At 40.8% G+C, this 15,776-nt stretch overlaps 1 protein-coding gene across 1 annotated transcript; it reads left to right on the top strand.

Annotated features, from left to right (window-relative positions):
* The first annotated feature begins 244 nt into the window (after positions 1–244).
* KCNMB3 (potassium calcium-activated channel subfamily M regulatory beta subunit 3) lies at positions 245–14,982 on the top strand. The gene is made up of 4 exons (XM_037136917.2): positions 245–501; positions 7,375–7,566; positions 11,014–11,212; positions 12,379–14,982. The coding sequence occupies exons 1-4, from the start codon at positions 395–397 to the stop codon at positions 12,754–12,756; spliced, it is 876 nt and encodes a 291-aa protein (XP_036992812.2). The 5' UTR covers positions 245–394; the 3' UTR covers positions 12,757–14,982.
* Positions 14,983–15,776: the final 794 nt, after the last annotated feature.

Below are 15,776 nucleotides of genomic sequence, written 5' to 3' on the forward strand. Positions count from 1 at the left end.
CCTCACCAATTATATAGGGTCCCTTGGGTCTCAGAACTTTCCATAAGTGGTTAGGTCTCTATGGCAATGCACCTGGCTGCTGAGGCAGAACACAGGTGACGAGGCAGAGGCCAGGCATTGGGAGACTGTGGGGAGTGTGGCTGCAGAAGTCCACGCAGGGGCTTCTTGAACTTCTAGAACTGACTGCTCAGCCTTGTCTGGAATTTGCAGAGCCACAGGCCAGCCTGCCCTGACTTCCCACCTGTCCAGCAAAGCGGGCACCACCCACCACCAGGTGGCAGCTTTGGAGTCTGGGGTGCTTTTGATGGCTGCCCATGCGGGGCACTGGTGGCTCCCTCTGGGACCCCGCTTCCGTTGATGCTTGAGTATCACCCTTCTGGTGCCCTCAGAGGCTATGACTCAGGTGAAAGGAGTCCGTCTTGCCCAGCCCCTTGGTCTCATGCAGCCTTTCAGCATCCCGGTTCAGATTACACTCCAGGGTGGCCGGCAACGCCAGGGGAGGTAAGTGACCACCAGAATCTCTCAGACTGCAATGGGGATCTCGCTCAACAGTGGCTAGAGGAAGAGCAGCCACGACAAGTCTGGCTGTTGAGTTTGGCCATCATCCTCTAAGGATGCCTACTTGCTGCCTCCCAGGGCAGTGATGTCCGGGAGGCTGCATCCTTTCTCCTTGGTTTCCTCCTTCAGGTTGCAAGTTTTTGGAGGCCAGTGACCTTTTAAACTCCTCTCTGGCTCCCAAGCACTAGAACATGGCCCAGCACATAGTTGGTGCTCAATAAATGTCTCTAGGTTGAGTGAAGGAATGAGGAGATGACTGCCAGTATTTGGTCCCATTGGTGAAGCCTGCTTGGGTCTTGGAGTCACAGGCCTGGATTCAAATCCCAGCTCTGCCACTTAACTAGTGAGATGGCTGTGAGCAAGTCACTTAACTTCTCTCTGCCTCATCCCCTGGTCAGTGAAATGGAGATAGTAATAGCCTTAGCATGCTCTCTATAGTAGTTCCTCATACCGTCTATACATTTTAGCCATTGTTATTAACCACCTTAAGGGAGGAAGTGAGGTTCCTTCTTAAAGGGGAAAGTGAGATAGTTATGCTATCTTAAGGACATTCCTCTCTTTTCTCCCTAGGGGAATGCAAAGCAGAGTGTCCAAAGGCCTTAAGCTGCACTCTTTCTGCTTGTTCCTGAGTTTGGTGGGGGACAGTCAGAAGCGGAACCAAAACTGACAGAAGGGCAATGCCTCAGGGTATTGGAGGAATGGGATCTAAAAAACTAGCCAGCTTATTCCTGGGAGGGGTACATTTCACAGCCAACTTCACTCACTCTGTTTAAAAACCTAATGGTTTCTCAGTGGTTGAGGCAGAGTTGGGAGCTGAGAAAGTGGAAGCGATGAAGATCACGATGGGCGTCACATCACCCACCTCCCCCACCCTTTAACTGCACTCGAGGGTATTGGAGAGAAAGAATGCAGGAGGGTGAGATACAGGGGTTTGGACGGATGTGGGGCTGGAGGAGGAAGGCGCAGGCAGACCACAGAGGAAGAGATACAGGCAAAAACACTTCTCTTCTAAAAAATGAACTCATGCTTTTGTGAAAAGACAGTTAAAGCAAATCACTGTATGGCAGAAGATCAAATGACAGACTTGCAATGAAACAAGTTTTAAAGCCCTGTTCTTAACATAATTAACCAGAGAGGCAGCTGTGTTCTCCCCGAAGCAATACTCTCCCATTTTCATTTCTGAAGTCCATGACTGGATTATTGCTTTTTCCACTTACCAAACTTGATGAACCTCATTGACTTAGCCTCTTAGCTGTTTCAAAAGAAGATGTTAAATGCTTTTATAATTAAAACAATAGAAGGGGGTTAAAAAAATAGAAGGGTAAAAACAATTACCCAAATCTCTTCTGCAACACAAAGTAAAGGGAGATATTGATTTAACATACACAATGCTTAGACATTACATACACATGTGAAATGAGTGTCAGATGAATTATCAGGCTTTGATGAACTGTGGCATCTTTCTAAGGAATACTTTTATTTATCTTTATTGTGTTTTTTCCCCCATTGCCCAATAAGTCCCCTTATATCCCCTCCCCACAGCAGTCACCGAACTGTTGTGTGTCCCTGAGTCCTTTCTGGAGCACATTTTGCTCAAGTTACAGTGTAAGAGGGAGAGGCTGCTACCATCTGCAGGGATCACGCAAGGGGCATGTTGAAACCTTTGAAACCGAGTTTGCCTCAGGTTAAGCCAGGAGGCGCCTGTAGCAATGTATAGCATCAGAGAATGTGAAAGTCAGTTCTGTCTGCAGGGGTGATGACAGAAAGGGGGCGGGTTTCTGCCTTGACCGAATAAAACATCTTCAGGTAACACACTGGTTACAGGAGGAGATGTACAGCTGGCAAAAAGGAATAAAAATGCTGTTTGCTTATCTCCGGCTGGAGAGCAAAATTAGATCATTCTTAAGTGCTTTGAGGTCCTTGGATGAAAGGTGCTTGTAAATACCACACAATTAATTACAGGGATGTTTATGGTCTTGGAAAACTTATTCAACAATAAGGAAATGGTTAAGGAAAGTATGGCATATCCAATTGATAGAACAGTATTATGTAGCCAACAGAAGTATTACAATGAATTGCTACTGACATGGGATAGTGCTTATTAAGTTAAATGAAAAAGGCATGATTAAAAAAAAAACCCCTATATCTAGTGTGCTCTCATTCTATTTAAAGCAATATAGGGGAGGAGAATAACCCACTAAGTGAACAGTCATTAGCTCAAAGTAGGAGAATTGTGGATGACTTTTCTCTATTTTTTGAACTTCAAAAAATGAACATAAAAGGTACTATTACTTTCATGAATTCTTTGACATTTGTTGAGGCTTTCATTATGGCTCAGTTTGTGGTTAGGTCTCATAAATGTTCCATACATGTTTGAGAAGAACATATGTTCTGTAGAGGATGGTATTCTACATTATCATGGAGATGGAGCTTGTTAATTGCATTGCTCGAATCTGTTTCCTTACTGATTTGTCTGGTTAAGCTGTTAGTTACCGAGGGAGTATGTAAAAGTACCTCATAATCTGATAGCAGATTTTGTCTATGTCCCTCTGCAGTTCTGTTAATAAGGCAATGCTATTAGGTACATGTAAGTTAGTATTAGATTTTTCAGGTGAATTTTTAAACCTTTAATTAATGTTATTACCTTCTTTACTTAAAGCTTTTTGTTAGACTTTGCTTGACAAATTTCAACCTTTCTATATCTGTGTTTTAGATGCATCGTTCATAAAAATTATGTTTAAATCTAGTCCCATAATCTTTCTCTTTTAACTGGATCATTTAATCCATTAGGTTTATTGTCATTACTGGTGCACTTGGATTTATTCTACCATGTTTTTGTGCTGTCTACTTGTCCTGTCTTTTCCATGGAATTTCACCCTCTTTCTTGATGGTTTTTTAAAATTGATTTTTCTTCCCTTCCATTCTTTTTTCTTCTCCTAGTTTGGAAGTTAAGTCAGCTATGTACATTCTCTTAGTGGATACTCCAGACATTTTAGCACGCAGCCTTGAGCTTATCATTGAGAAACCAATGTCGGTCTGTTCAGTCAGAAAAAACGTCAGGCTTTCAGGACACACACTGTCATCTCCTGTACATTACATGCTCTTGTTATGTATTTATCTTTTCTTCTAACTCCGTAATGATGGGGATAATTTTATTTTCAAATTTTAAAATAGTTTAAATTTAAATATTTAATTAAATTTAGATATTATTTTATAAAGTCAGTATCTTTTTTTAACCCCCTAAATCCCCTGCATTTCTGTTTAAATCTCTGCTCTTCCATCTGAATTGTCTTCCCTGTCTCAGGTAAACACCTGACCTTTTCCTCAGTGGGGTTTGATTGCTGGTCAGCTCAGCTTTGTGTGCTTCTGAAGTGTCTTTATTTCAAACTTATTCTTGAGGGATTTTTGCTTGGTGTGGAGTTCTGTAGTTACTTTCTCTCAGCGAATCAACAATATTTCTGTCCTTGCGGTAGAGAAGTTTCAGCCTATCTGTCATTCCTTTGAAGTGAGTCTGTCTTTCCCTCTGGCTGCTTTTAAGATTTGGCTTGTCTTAGTGTCTGTGCAACGTCTCTGTGACGTGTGTAGGTGTGGGCTCCTGTTTATTTTATCTCAGTGGGCTTCTGGAATCTGGGGTCTGTGGTCTTCATCAGTTCTGGAATGTTATTATCTTTTTAAATGTTCTGACTTATTTCTCCTCTCTTTTCCCTCCAATTCTGAAAAGGCTTTATGTTAGACATTTGCTATTTATTGTTCATGTTTCTGGACCTCTCTGCATTTGCTATTAAAGAAACCTCTCTGTATTATAAGATGTTTTGCAGACCCCCTCTCTGTTTACTAATTAATTAGCTTTTCAGATGTATCTAATCTACCGTTAGATCTTTCCACTGAGTTTTTTAATTTCAATGATTTTATTTTTTTATTTCCAGAAATTCTATTTGATTTTTAAAAAATATTAGATTGGGCATATTTCAGAGTCCTGGGCTCTTTCTGATATTTCTCATCCTTTCTTTATTTCTTTAAATATGCTCTAGATACAGTTTTATATGCTGTCTAAATATCTGAAGTTTTTGGTGGACGGATTCTGTCATCTATTTTTTCTCACTCAAAGTCCCTTGCTGTGTGTTTTACGAGTTTTGAGTAACAACACATTCCCCTTGAAACTTTATAGGATTCCTTTGAGGTGAGTTCCTCTAAAGTATGTATTTGCTTCTGCCAGCTGCCAAAGGGACACATACTTGCGACAACATTGAATACAATTGTTAGGTTAAGGTTTTTGAATTTCTTAGGTAGTGTGAATTCAGGCTAAAATTCTCTTGAGGATCACTTTAAAGTTACAAAATCTCAGGGGAGAGATTGTAATTCCCACCCCCACCTTTACTGGTTTGAGGGTTTGAGGTGGTTGTTTCTGGTTTATCTGTACACTGAGTATGGGGTCCTTTGGGGCCAGTTCTAGCTGAGTGGTGCATTGAATCCGTACCTTGGGTAGGCCCAGGGCTTTGTTTACTGTCCTCCTTCGCTCCCTACACGCTGTGGTGATGAAGCTCAAGGTCACCAAGTTCTGCAAATGCCCTTAAGGTAAAAGTTTCCTTCTGTCTACTTTCCTCCCCGAGTTCCTACTTTCAGAGAGGTTTTGTACTTTGAGCATTTCCAGCTTTTTTAAAAAAGCTTTGGCCAGAATTCGTAGTTGTTTAGCAGTTAGAGTGGGTGTCCAGTCCACCATCCGAGTAAAACAGTTTAATTACTTTACAATAATAAAAACATATCTGTGTACTCAATTTTTTTAAATTTATTTAATTGTTGTTCAAGGACAGTTTTCTATCTTTTACTCCCATCCTAGCCTGCCCACATTCATTTTTAGTGACTATTTTATGTTAACCTTCCCCCCCAAACATGAATTAACTTCTTCATAAGTGATCAGTGAGGTTGTTGACTTTTCATAAAGCCTTGAAACAAAGTGAGCAGAAATATCAGAAAGAAAAAATACAGTCTAGTATTATGTGACCAGTTCTGTCTTATTCCTAAATTAGATCAGAATCAGGTTATGCCGGTTTTGTGTACCATGCAATTATAGTGGATTTGTTAAGGCAGTGCATCGGAAATGCCAGAGAGACTTCATAATAAGCTTCTTCACACACGGCCTCCATGGTCCCTATAGGAAACCTCCAGGCTACCTTATGCTACAAAGCAACTGCAGCCCATTTCCAGAGCCCCAGGGAAAATGCAGGGTCTGGGCACTGGGAGTGTACCCGACAAACTATCCAAATCTTAATCTGTCATGTCTGTTGATACATTGTAAAATGTACTGGCTCAGATTTCATTAAAAATTTTTCTCCTGCTCATTCTCTGAGGGTGGGATGGTAGAGGGTGACTAAAATAACAAAGGAGACTAAAAATCCCCCAACCAGGTCCTTCATCCCCAAAGTGTCACTAACCACAGAGAGCTACCATCCTGGAGGCAGTGCCTCCAGGCGCGGGTTCCTGAAACATCCTGGATTGTCTGAGGTCCCCCTTTGGATGTCAGACTCTCTTTGGAGTCTGAAGATGTTGCCAGTAGAAAGGGAGTGAGGGAAAAGAAGGGGAAGGGTGGGGGACCAAGTGTAACACAGGCTCTGGGAAGAAAAAAGAACAACAAATAAACCTAGCCATTCCCTCAACAGGGTTTTTGCTTGGCTTCACAATTTAGATAGCTTTTATGTAGCTGAATGGAGCCTGACTCTCTACCATTATAGCTGCATTCCTTTGGCTTAAGATTTTTGTCGAGCCTCTCAGATTGGAATTACCTTCGGGCCTGAACTGCTTTCTGAGTGGGGGATAGCAAATAAGTGGCACTGGCCGTAGAGAGTGGTGGGACTGAGGCAAATGGGAGAAGACACTGCTGTCCTCAGCAGCAGCAGCCTCTGCTTGGGTTGGCCAGCTGTTCATAGGCAGGTATGTGGACCTTGTGATGCTTTCAAAAGTCAGAAGTCAGCATTTTTATGAGACTTCATGATTTTTAGAGTGTTAGTGATTAATCACACATTAAAAAAAAAAACCCCACACACAGCCAAAGAAAACGTATTTACGAGCTGGATTCTGTCCATGGCTCACCAGTTTGTAACCTTTGTGTTGGACCTTACTATTCACTATACACCCCATCGTGAAAAAATTTATTACATCCTTTGCTACAGCAGAGCATGGAGAGGGAGGAAAGAAACGTAGGGCCACTCATGGACAGAGAGAAGTGGGGTGAAGTGAGAGAAGACAGCAGTGAACCCTTCATCATTCTGAGTGGACTGGGCCTGGGGCCAGAAAGACCTATGGCAGCCAAGCTGTCCTCCCAACAATAGCTGGATATGAAAGATCAAGTCAAGTCCTAGTTCAGGATGCTGTTGATTCCAAATGTGAACTTTTTGAGTCATTCTTTCCGAATGAAATTCCTAAAAGAATGTTAAAAATACTTTCAGGGGCATGTGCAATAACCCTGAAAGGTAAGCAAGTTCATACCATTTATTTACATAAAAGAAACGAAAGCTAGTTCAACAGGTAATTCTTTCCTAGACATTGATTAGGCAGGCCTCTGAAGACTTCCACCGGGCAACATTCCTTAGTGTTGTTTGTCCCATTCAAGAAGAAAATTTTATAACACATCATTTTAGCATGTTCAGAAAAAACTTTTCACCAAGCTCTGAATATGGGATCTTACTGTGTTACATCGAATCTGCTCACAAGCCTTAGGTGGGCAGCAAATGGGATGATCGCCCCACCCACCAGGGGCTGGTAATTGTTCCGACGTCTTTATAAGCTTATTGAAATATCTCTTTCCCATTTCCACCAAAGGAAAGCCTTATCTACCTCAGGGAGGAAGAGAAATACAGACCACAATGGTGGGCACCCACCGAATGGGCCAAAACAGCTGCCTTCCAGTGCTGGAGAGGACCGAGCCATGCTGCTTGGGTTCACAATGGTGGGCTTCTCAGTTCTAATGTTCTTCTTGTTTGGAATAACTATCCTAAAGCCCTTCATGCTCAGGTAAGAAATAGAGAAAGATAGACTCAGAGTTTCCGGTTCAGATGAGAAGCAGGCACAACGCGTAGGGGAGGGGAGTCTGGCTTTGGTTTCTGCAGCCCTTCTGACCAGAGCTGAGGACAGGGAAGGTAGGATCACTTGTCCCTCCTTCCGGGCTGGGAGGCAGCTGGGTATGGAGGAAGAGTTGGTAAGAAAGTGGAGGATATTTCTTTGCTGCTCCCCAACTCCAATCTCAAAAATATTTTCAACAGCTAATCCACAAATTAGGTACGCACGTAGGTGATACATCCCTCCTTTAATACACAGGGAAGGTGCACTGAAGCCTTCCTTCTACATGGGCACAATAAAAGGTCTGGGGTCCGAGCTTTTTGAGTTTGACAACATCTACCTGGCCCATAGTAGTTGCTCAATAAATATTAGTTTCCTTCCTTTTCTTTTAATTAATTTCCTTATTGCATACACGTAATAGTAGTTACCATTTATTAAATATATAACACATGACAAATATACTATGTTTTATCCTATTTAAACCTACAATAAACCCATGATGGCAGCATTCTTTTACTTTTGTAAATGAAAAAGCTGAGGCTCAGAAAGGCTAAGTAACTACCAAGGCCACACAGCCAGGAAAGAATCCGCCTGTCATTCTTAGGTAAGACAAGAATTTCCTAATACGTCAGTGAAGTTCCCTGCAATTCGGGGAGGTGGGGGGTGTGTTTTGATTAGGCAGGAGAGGAGCTGTTTAATTTTGGAGAATGGCTCACATACCAGGAAGTACTTGGGGGGAGGGCAGTGCTGCGAAAGCAAGGGCCAGGGGGAATGGGGTAAGGGGGGCCTGTGGGTTCAGTGAAAAGAGGTCATAGAAGAGTAAGTGGGTGGCCTACTTGCAGTATGTATCAGAGTCATCTCCCACCATTCCTGTGTTAACATTATTAAGGTAACAATGTGGAGGTGACCAGCCACTATAGCACACAGTGACACCCTTAGAAGGTCCACAAGGCACTTTCTATCTGGGATTAGCACCAGAGAATCTGTTCTGCCACTGACCAACCTGCTTATGTTTATTCAATGGACACCAGCAATGCTATACCTGGTTGTGTTTCCTTTATTGCTTTTGCTGTTAAGAAGCTCAAAGCCAAGTTTCATTTCTCATAACTAGAAGGGATCTTATGATCTGCAGGTTACATGTTTGAACCTCACTCATGACTTCATTCTAGTTTTCTACTTTCCTTTGCCTCTTATTCTATTTATATCTAACTAATCTCTATCTAATCTGTATTACATATAGCTAGATAAACTGAATAAATATGTATATAGGCATGGAATACTTTTTAAAAAAATGTGATATATTTGGGAGATGGTTTAAGGATACCTTTTGCAAATTGGCATCAAGCTGTCACTCATATTTAAAAAATACTTTTCTAAACATTTCTGGAAATTATTTATTTTTTAAGAATATATTTTATTGATTATGCTATTATAGTTGTCCCATTTTCCCTCCTCACTCCCCTCCACCCTGCACATCCCCTCCCACCCACATTCCCCCCCTTTAGTTCATGTCCATATGTCATCCTTGTAAGTTCTTCAGCTTCTACATTTCCCATACTATTCTTACCCTCCCCCTGGAAATTATTTACTTAAAGTAATTTACTGAATGCTTAAGCGTGGTGAATTGTCATCTCTCTTTTGCCTTGCAATCTTGTGTCACCACAGATAAGTTTCACTCCATAAAAGATGATAGTTAAGAGGCTTGGGTAGCTTATACCTACCCCAACTCGCTTAAACCCTCATCTCTCAGTGAAATGATGGATTTTGTCTATTTGTGGACAAATGAACACACAATGCTATTGAAAGAACATGCTCACTTTTTTCAGCCCTAAGTATACCCCTGGTTCCACTTGGAAGGCCCTGGCCGGGCCCCTGTGCATAGCAGAGTGTCCCGCTCTCCACATTGGGGCTTCCTGAAATCTTCAAAGAGGGTTTGAGTCACCTTCCATTTGTCACTTAGGATTTAGAGAACTTCAGTTCTAACTCAGATAAGCAGACAGTTCTAAATGTTTGTTTAAGATGCCCAGTCTAAGTAAGTAGAGAAATTAATTGTGTGAAAAATCAGACCAGTGCTAAATTTGTGAAAGAACCTTACTCTCCATTTTTGCATTTTCACTTGTCCGGCATTTTATTCTTCTAGGCCACCTCCAGTGATTTTTAAAAAAATGTCTTAAGATCATGTTAAAGTGCACCATCTGTCTCAGGTTTGTTGTATTAAGAAAGCAAAATGACGATTGATGGTCAAAGATCTTAATGAGAGATCTTAATGAGGTATGGACCTGGCTAAAAATGCTATTCAAATATTGACTTTAGGATTTGCTGCTCTAACTTCTTGTTTTTAAGGCACCTGGAAATAAACATGGGGACCCACTTCGAGGTGAGTGTGCGTCAGGAGCTTGTCCTACACATTCAATCAGAGCATATCCTCTTACTCTCTCCTACTTCATACTGGGCTTGTTCTCTAGTTATTTTGCACCTACACATCCTTTCCCTTCAACACCACCTCAAAGTCTTCATGGGCAGGGACTTTGTCTGCCGCTTCTCATTGCTCTGTGACATTCTGTGTATGTCATATATGTGCAAAGTCTCTAGGAATGTTTCCAAGCAAAAGTTAGTTTAGTCCAACATCTACTGAGACTTTACTATATGAGAGGCATTGAGGAACGTAAGCTTTAAGCTTTGAGGAACGTAAAGGCGAATAGGATATAGGTCCTGACCTCAAGAAATTACTGAGAGCAAAAACATGGTGAGTTTTCTAATGAGAGACTGTTTGCATGAATTGCAGTTGCCTCTTTGGAAGCACAGCAGGTAAATATAAATGGAACTGTATTTCATTACCAGAACTTTTGGAGGCTGCATTGATGAAGAGCCTTGTGGCTGGACTTCCTGCAAAGGATGCATTTTAGGATGAGGCATGAGAGATGATGATTTCTGAGTGTATGTGAATCTTGTTGATTGCAGGATTGAGGGTAATATTGACCAAAGTATGGTTGTCCAGATACATATTCCTTTAAAACCGTTCAATAGATGGGGATTCCTGGGCTTTAACTTCTATCCACTGAATCTGAATCTCTGTGAGTAAAGCATGGAATCCACATTTTAACAAATTCTTCATTCTAACAAACTCACTCAGATGACTTTGAAGTTTGAGAACCATTGATCTGAAGGTTGGTGTAGTGAGACATGCGCCTGGTGGGTCATAATTGAGATAAACTTGGCCTTTGCTGCTCTTTATGTCCTGCTCCACGTCCTTCATGCTCCCTGGTTATTTATTGTGTGCCTGCTGTTGATGGTCTTCCATTACTCAAAATAGACAAATGTCCCGGGTTACCACATTAGAAATATAGAACTACATTTTTCCAGAGGGTGAAGATCATTAATTTAATTTTTTTCAAATTAAAGTACTCAGAGAGAAGAATCTAACTGCACTATCATCCATACATGTATCACGGATGACTGGTTGGACTGTTCTTTCACCTGTGGTGTGGATTGCCAGGGTCAGGGCAAGTACCCTTGTCTGCAGGTGTTTGTGAACCTCACCCATTCAGGTCAGAAAGCTCTCCTACATTATAATGAAGAGGCCGTCCAGATAAATTCCAAGGTAATGTTCTAATTACAAAGTTCTGGTTACAGCAACCCTTTCACACCAGGCTGTGCCTTGCACAACACAATATGTACAGCCATTCCTAGGGATAAATTTGTTTCCTTCCAGTTAATGTTTTGAGAGTGGTCAAGTAAGAGTAAATGAAGCTAAAAGCATCGTTGGAGGAAAAAATGGAGTAAATAGAAATGGGAGAAATTATTGCAATTTCACCAACTTGTATCTGGAATTTATAGGCTGAAGTCATTTCTGGGAAGTCTTACTTTTCGGAGATCCCACTCTCTGTCGTATCAAAAATGGTAAAAGGCACCACACTCCACCTTAAATCAAGCAAGTAGTTTTTCTCCTCTGAGAAAAATTAAAGGGCGACTATAATTTTGATTTTAGTAAGTTACTCAGCTGGCTCATATAAAGTGTACATCTACATCTATTGGTCAAAGTTGAGTTGTATGAGGTTCCTTGAAACATGACCCTTTGTTGCCTTTATTTAATCACTAATTTTAATCTGATGATTTGTGGTTTTTTTTGATGCAATCATTTTTAAGGTCTCCAACATTTTTATAGGCCATTGGCACACTGCTTGGAGTGCCTAGTGGAGGTCATTTTAAACCTCAAGCTTTTTTTAAAAAAAAGCATCAGCTGCTAGAGCTCCTTATCTGGTTCTGCCTCCCAGGAACCAGAGCCTAGGCAGGGCCCCTCTCTGTGGGCCTAGGACAGAAGCCTCAATGTGCTAATCCTTTAGGGAAAGATTTTACTACAGGAAATTAAGACAAAGACAATAAAGAAATCAATAGGTGTTGAAAGCATATAGAAAGCTCAACAAATGCTTGTTGAATGACAAATGGATTGAGTTATTGTCCAGGAAGAGACCCAGTACCCACATGTCAGGAGTGTGGTCCTTAGGAAGTTGGTCATTGCCTATTCTGCAATGTCTTTATTCTAAAAATACTTTCTCACATCCCTGCTTAGTGCCTGGGAATGGCCTTTCCACTCTGTGCCCTCCTGCCAACCCCTCCCTGTGAGCTATGTAATAGGTTTGTTTCATCATCTTCTGAGGCTGAAACTCCCCATCAATAGCTTTGCTTTGAAGCTTTCAGAATTAAAACTGTTAAGTGCTTGGTCTTGGGAAGACTGCCTTCATCTTTCTTCTTTCTCCATATCCCTAGTGCTTTTACACACCGAAGTGCCACCAAGATAGGAGTGATTTGCTTAACAGCACTCTGGACATGAAGGAGTTCTTCGATCACAAAAATGGGACCCCCTTTTCATGCTTCTACAGTCCAGACAGCCAGTCTGAAGGTGTCATTCTCAGAACAAAGTACAACCGAACGGCTATCTTCCACTGTTTCTTTTGGCCTTCGTTGACTCTGCTGGGTGGTGTCCTGATTGTTGGCTGGGTGCGATTAACACAGTACCTGTCCCTGCTGTGTGAACGAACGGTACAGCGCTGCATTCAGGGTGGCCAAGTATCTTATAGGGAGCAGTATCGATTCAAACTTGGAGTGTGGGGAGAAGCAAGGGGAGGGGCAGAGAAAGCTTATTAAGGTGGTGGCCAAATTGAAGTCCTGGCTTTAAGACACCTGGGATTTCTGCACTTGAGGACTTAATTATGCCTGCTTGCAAACTAGCCACAAGAGGCAGTTAAGTATAATATGGGAATGAAAAGAAAATTTTTAAGTCTCACATGTATTCTATTTATCTTATAAATACATACAGATTCACCATCTTTTCTACTCAAAATCTCTTTCCACATGAGCCAAAGAAGCACTTTTTGTACTCACATGGTAAAATGAGCTCAAGGTAGCTGTCCTTTATCTAATCTCAGCTCTAGCTAGAACTTGTCAATGTGGAAAGAATGATGAGGGTATGCAACCTACTGAGCACTGAACAACCAGTCTAGTTCTATGCAGTGTACTTCACATTAAAATAGATCTCAGAAAAATTCCAGATGAAGAACAGTTCACTCACCAGAGGAAGATGGTGACTGGGTAATCTAAAACGTGGGTCTGCCACTTTACTTCCCATTCACAATAGAGGGAAGCCCCTGCCTCGAAAATTCACTAAGTTTAGAGTTATCTGTACCTAACTTTCCTATGTACCATGTAATTTTTCTTTCAGCAATATATTTTTCCTTAATTACTCTTCCTGTAAGCTCATGTAGTTCTTGGTACACTTTCTGGAGAGATGGCTAGAAATGTGTTGTGAAGTAGGTAAGCTGTAGTGGATGGAGTTTAAAATTCGTCTCGGGTAGTCTACACTGTAGAGAAGTCTCACCTGGATACTCAACAACTGTCCATACATTAACTGAGGAATAAACTGTGGGTATTAAATCATGAAAGTCACAAGACTCTCCCAACAGGTTCCTCCCAGATTAAGCTGAATATGAGTTGAAAACCCGTTCTGAAAACCAACATGCCTTAAAGTAGCTTTGAAATTTTACTAAGAAAATCTACTTCATGGACAACAGAAAGAGACTTGAAGCAACGTTTGCATGTAGATGTTATCAAACCGAAACTTTGATCCTCGGCCAATTCGATGCCTTTTAGAAATTAAAGTCACAAATTACCAAATAAACAATCAAACTGAGCAACATTGACTTGGCCAGTAGTAAACAATTTTCGTGTTTTCTCCTCTTTCTGGTGTGGAGTGGTAGAACTCGTGTCTCAGAGCAAGAGTTATTTGAATATTTTAGGCCAGAATTGTAACTTTTCAGAATGTATCCTTGGGCAATTTGGCTGAATTGGTAGAGCCTCTCTTTTCATCTGTCAAATGGGGATAATCTCTTCTTTCAGCAGGTTATCTTAGGGAATAAACAATGCAGAGTATGTGAAACACCTAGTGCAGTTTCTGGTACCCAGTAGAGGTACTTAAAGATGTTAGTAGGTAACAAAAATATTCTCCTAAGTTTCACTATTCAGTCAGCTTTGTCCCTCTCCTGGCTCTATACCCGAAGGAAATGCAATCAGTACCTCCAAGAGACATCTGCACTCTCCTGTTCACAAGAACATTATTCACAATGACCAAGATGTAGAAATAACCTAAGTGTCCATCAACAGACTAAAGAAATTGTGGTTATAGATAACGTATGTATATACACATACAAAAGAATATTATTTAGTCTTAAAAAAGGAGATCCTATTTGCAATAACACAAATGAACATGGAGGGTATTAATTAAAATAAGCCAGACACAGAAAAGAGAAAACTGCATTTCACTTGCACACATGTGGAATCTAAAAAAGTCGAATCCATAGAAACAGAGAGAAGTATGGTGGTTATTAGGAGTAGGGAGGTGGGGGAGATGTTGGTTAGAGGGTACAAACTTTCAGTTATAAGGGAAATAAATCTAGAGGTTTAGTACACAGCATGAAGACTATAGTTAATAACTGTTGTCTTGAATACAGGGAATTTAGTGTAGATTTCAGGCGTTCTCATCACATACACAGTAACTGTGAGATGACATGTTAATTAGCTAGACTGTAGTAATCATTTCACTATATATATCAAATCATTACATTGTATACCTTAAATACATACAATTCTTATTAAAAAGAAAATGTCCAGAACATGCTGTTCAAAAGGTTGTGGTTGCCCTGGCTGGTGTGGCACAATGGATTGTGTTCTGGCCTATGAGCCAAAAGGTCGCTGGTCGGATTCCCTGTCAGGGCACGTGCCTGCAGTGCAGGCCGGGTCCCTGGTTGGACAGTGTGTGCAAGAGGCAACCGATGAACGTTTCTCTGGCACATCAATGTTTCTCTCCCTCTCTTTTCCCTCTCCCCATTAAAAAATTAGTAAATAAATACATTATTTTAAAAAAAGGTTGTGGTAAACTCTTTTGTATACCAAAGACTTCCCTGCAATAAAATAGATGCATGCATACAATTTTAAATCATCCTGCAAATTGAAATTCTGTAGTTTTCTTACATTAAGGGTATATCTCTATTCCATTTTCTAATAAGTTTGGCATCCATCTAACAATATGCAGTTCTCAGGATTTTTCTCCTAAGAAATTCAAACCCACTAATTTGAAACCCAGAAGGTGTAAAAGTGTGAAATGTAAAGTGTTGCAATTCCTACAGTTTTCCATGTGTATAGTGGCTAGTTGGTTCATCTCAGGAAAGAGAGACATTATGCTTGGGGAACAATGTCAATTCAAAGTCACTCAAGTCACTTGACAAATAAAATTGAAGCAATCATTTCCTGTTAATTGCTTAGAAGTACTAAGTGTCAATGCCCTTGTGCATTGTGGGTCCAAGAAGAGCTCATACTTACCTTTTGCGAGGTTTCTATGAACTGAAAGCAAAACCAGTCTGCTTCTAACCTCTTTTTGATTCTGTGCTTTAAGTTAAAAAAAGTCCATTTACACATACAAACACATTTATACATGTATGTGTATACATATATTTCTGCTTAAAATAAAAGAACATTATTTCTTATGGTTAAAAGAAGTCAATATTTAAACAGATATTTCTCTGATATTCATCACTTGACTAGGGCAGAAAAATGGGCGTTTAGGGCCTAGTAGTTTTAGGTTTTCAATCAATGTTTCTTAGTCATTATTGATA

Source organism: Artibeus jamaicensis, unplaced genomic scaffold (genome assembly GCF_021234435.1).
Source record: "Artibeus jamaicensis isolate MK-2021 breed Jamaican fruit bat unplaced genomic scaffold, CSHL_Jam_final scaffold_474, whole genome shotgun sequence".
Lineage (NCBI taxonomy): Eukaryota > Metazoa > Chordata > Mammalia > Chiroptera > Phyllostomidae > Artibeus > Artibeus jamaicensis.